A 1,969-nucleotide genomic window follows, 5' to 3' on the forward strand; every position below is an offset into this window, starting at 1 on the left:
GAGAGAGAGAGAGGGAGGGGGGGGAATGGAAAGTTAGGAATAACATTACTCTTTATTAATAGCTTAACGTAGAAATAAAATGAGCAGAATACTTAGTTTTTTCATCTATATCGGATCAATTGATGGTTGGGTGTGTCCCTGAATATCGTAAAAATTTCCATCGTCTGCGCTCTTCCAAATTGCATGCGATTAAAAGTTGCATTTTATAATGCATTTTAATTTTAATGTTATAAATCTTCTTCATAAGTTCTGGAAAATTATTCGATTGTTAGACAAAAATTGGCAAAAAATGGATGCACATAATCTCGAAATAATATTTAGCTTAGTATCATCTGTCTGATAATGAATGTTCCTCTTATTAATATGAGTTTATATAATTTCCAGGTATCCATGCAAACGGATATACCTACTTGCGTGATATTATTCTCGCTTCTTCATTACTTTCATTTGACAAATTTTTTCTGGATGTTCATCGAAGGTGAGTTAGAAATATGGCAGACATGTTGTATCTACTTCTTACAAAGTACACAATATTGTTACTCTGAACTAGTATGAGAGAAGAAACATCGAGAACATTACTTGTATTACTCAAAAATTTAAAACTAATAATTTAGAAAAATATCCGTGTACGAATGTTAAAAAATATTTCAAGTATGCTCCAAATATTATTACGCGTTTATTCTTATTGTTTTATGTTTATAGGTCTATATCTATATTTATTGGTCGTAAAAACATTCACTGGTGACAATATCAAATTGAGACTCTGCTTAGTGATTGGCTGGGGTGAGTGAACTAATGACTCTAAAATCGCGGGAAAGAAAAGAGTTTTCGGGTCGACCACATAACAGCATTCTGTTTTAAAACTTTGTATTGATTATGTTTTAACAAATGATAATTAAACAAATAAATGATTAAACTAATAAAATATATATAATTAATAAATAAATCCAGGTATCCCGGTGCTTGTGATAGCCCTGTGGGGAATCGCCAAGTCGCTGGATCAGAAAATCATGAACCACATCATGAATCAACCTAACCAGGTATGAATTTAAATGAGAACGTCTCTCTGACGTTATCTGAATATGTATTTGACAGCGAATTTCCGTCTATCTGCGCGAAAAATCTTTCATTTCCTAATAGTGATGTGTAACAGGCTGATCAGATAGATCTGATCAGATAGATCAGATAGATAGATCGAAAATATAAATAAATATAATATGTATAAAATATCGAGCAAAATTTTAGTCACGTTTGCCTGTTAACGCCGTATCCAATATTTGACAAGGATAAAACGCGCAAGAAAAAGACAGAAATAATATACAGAAAAATATTAGACTTGTTTAACAAGTCTAATTTCTCATCATTCATTCGTGAAAAAAAAACTTTCCATTGAATCACCCTGATGAAAATAAAAATCGGAATGTAAATCGGAGATGTAATGAGAGAGTAACAAAAGCATAAACGAAACTTCTAGAAGGCGAAATTTGAAATATCAAAATGAAAAATTGAAACAATGAAATGTAAAAGAAGCATTTCATTGTTCCAATTTTCACATTTTAATGTTTCAATTTTCGCCTTTATATCCGAATTACTCTCCGATTTTTATTTTCATCAAAGCATAGTAATTCATGTGTATAACAATCGAAAGATTAATCAATAACTTTGACTTATTTCGAAAACTTTGTTAAATTTGTCATCACTCTCTTGGAATTGAACATGTATATATTGAATAAAAAGCTTCTCGGAACAGAATTCTGCAGTACAGTAATAAATTCCTCTTATTTATAATTTTAAGCAAATTTTACTTAAACAGATTTATAACTTAAAATTTAGTTGCAAAAATACTAAATAATAACATGAATTGAGAGTTTGCAAATATATTTATATAATGTATTTTAAGACATGTTATACACACAGAGAGAAAGAGAGAGAGAGAGAGAGAAAGAGAGAGAGAGAGAGAGAGAGAGAG

At 30.3% G+C, this 1,969-nt stretch overlaps 1 protein-coding gene across 1 annotated transcript in view; it reads left to right on the forward strand.

Moving 5' to 3' along the window:
• Window positions 1-1,969, forward strand: part of LOC105624619 (diuretic hormone receptor-like) — an 11,310-nt gene that overhangs the window by 1,324 nt on the left and 8,017 nt on the right. Inside the window, 3 exon segments of the mRNA XM_012205976.1 lie at window positions 273-478; window positions 703-783; window positions 952-1,040. Of these exon segments, the coding sequence (XP_012061366.1) occupies window positions 273-478; window positions 703-783; window positions 952-1,040 (376 nt within the window).

The sequence above is a fragment of the Atta cephalotes genome, assembly GCF_000143395.1.
Source record: "Atta cephalotes unplaced genomic scaffold scaffold00083, whole genome shotgun sequence".
Taxonomy (NCBI): domain Eukaryota; kingdom Metazoa; phylum Arthropoda; class Insecta; order Hymenoptera; family Formicidae; genus Atta; species Atta cephalotes.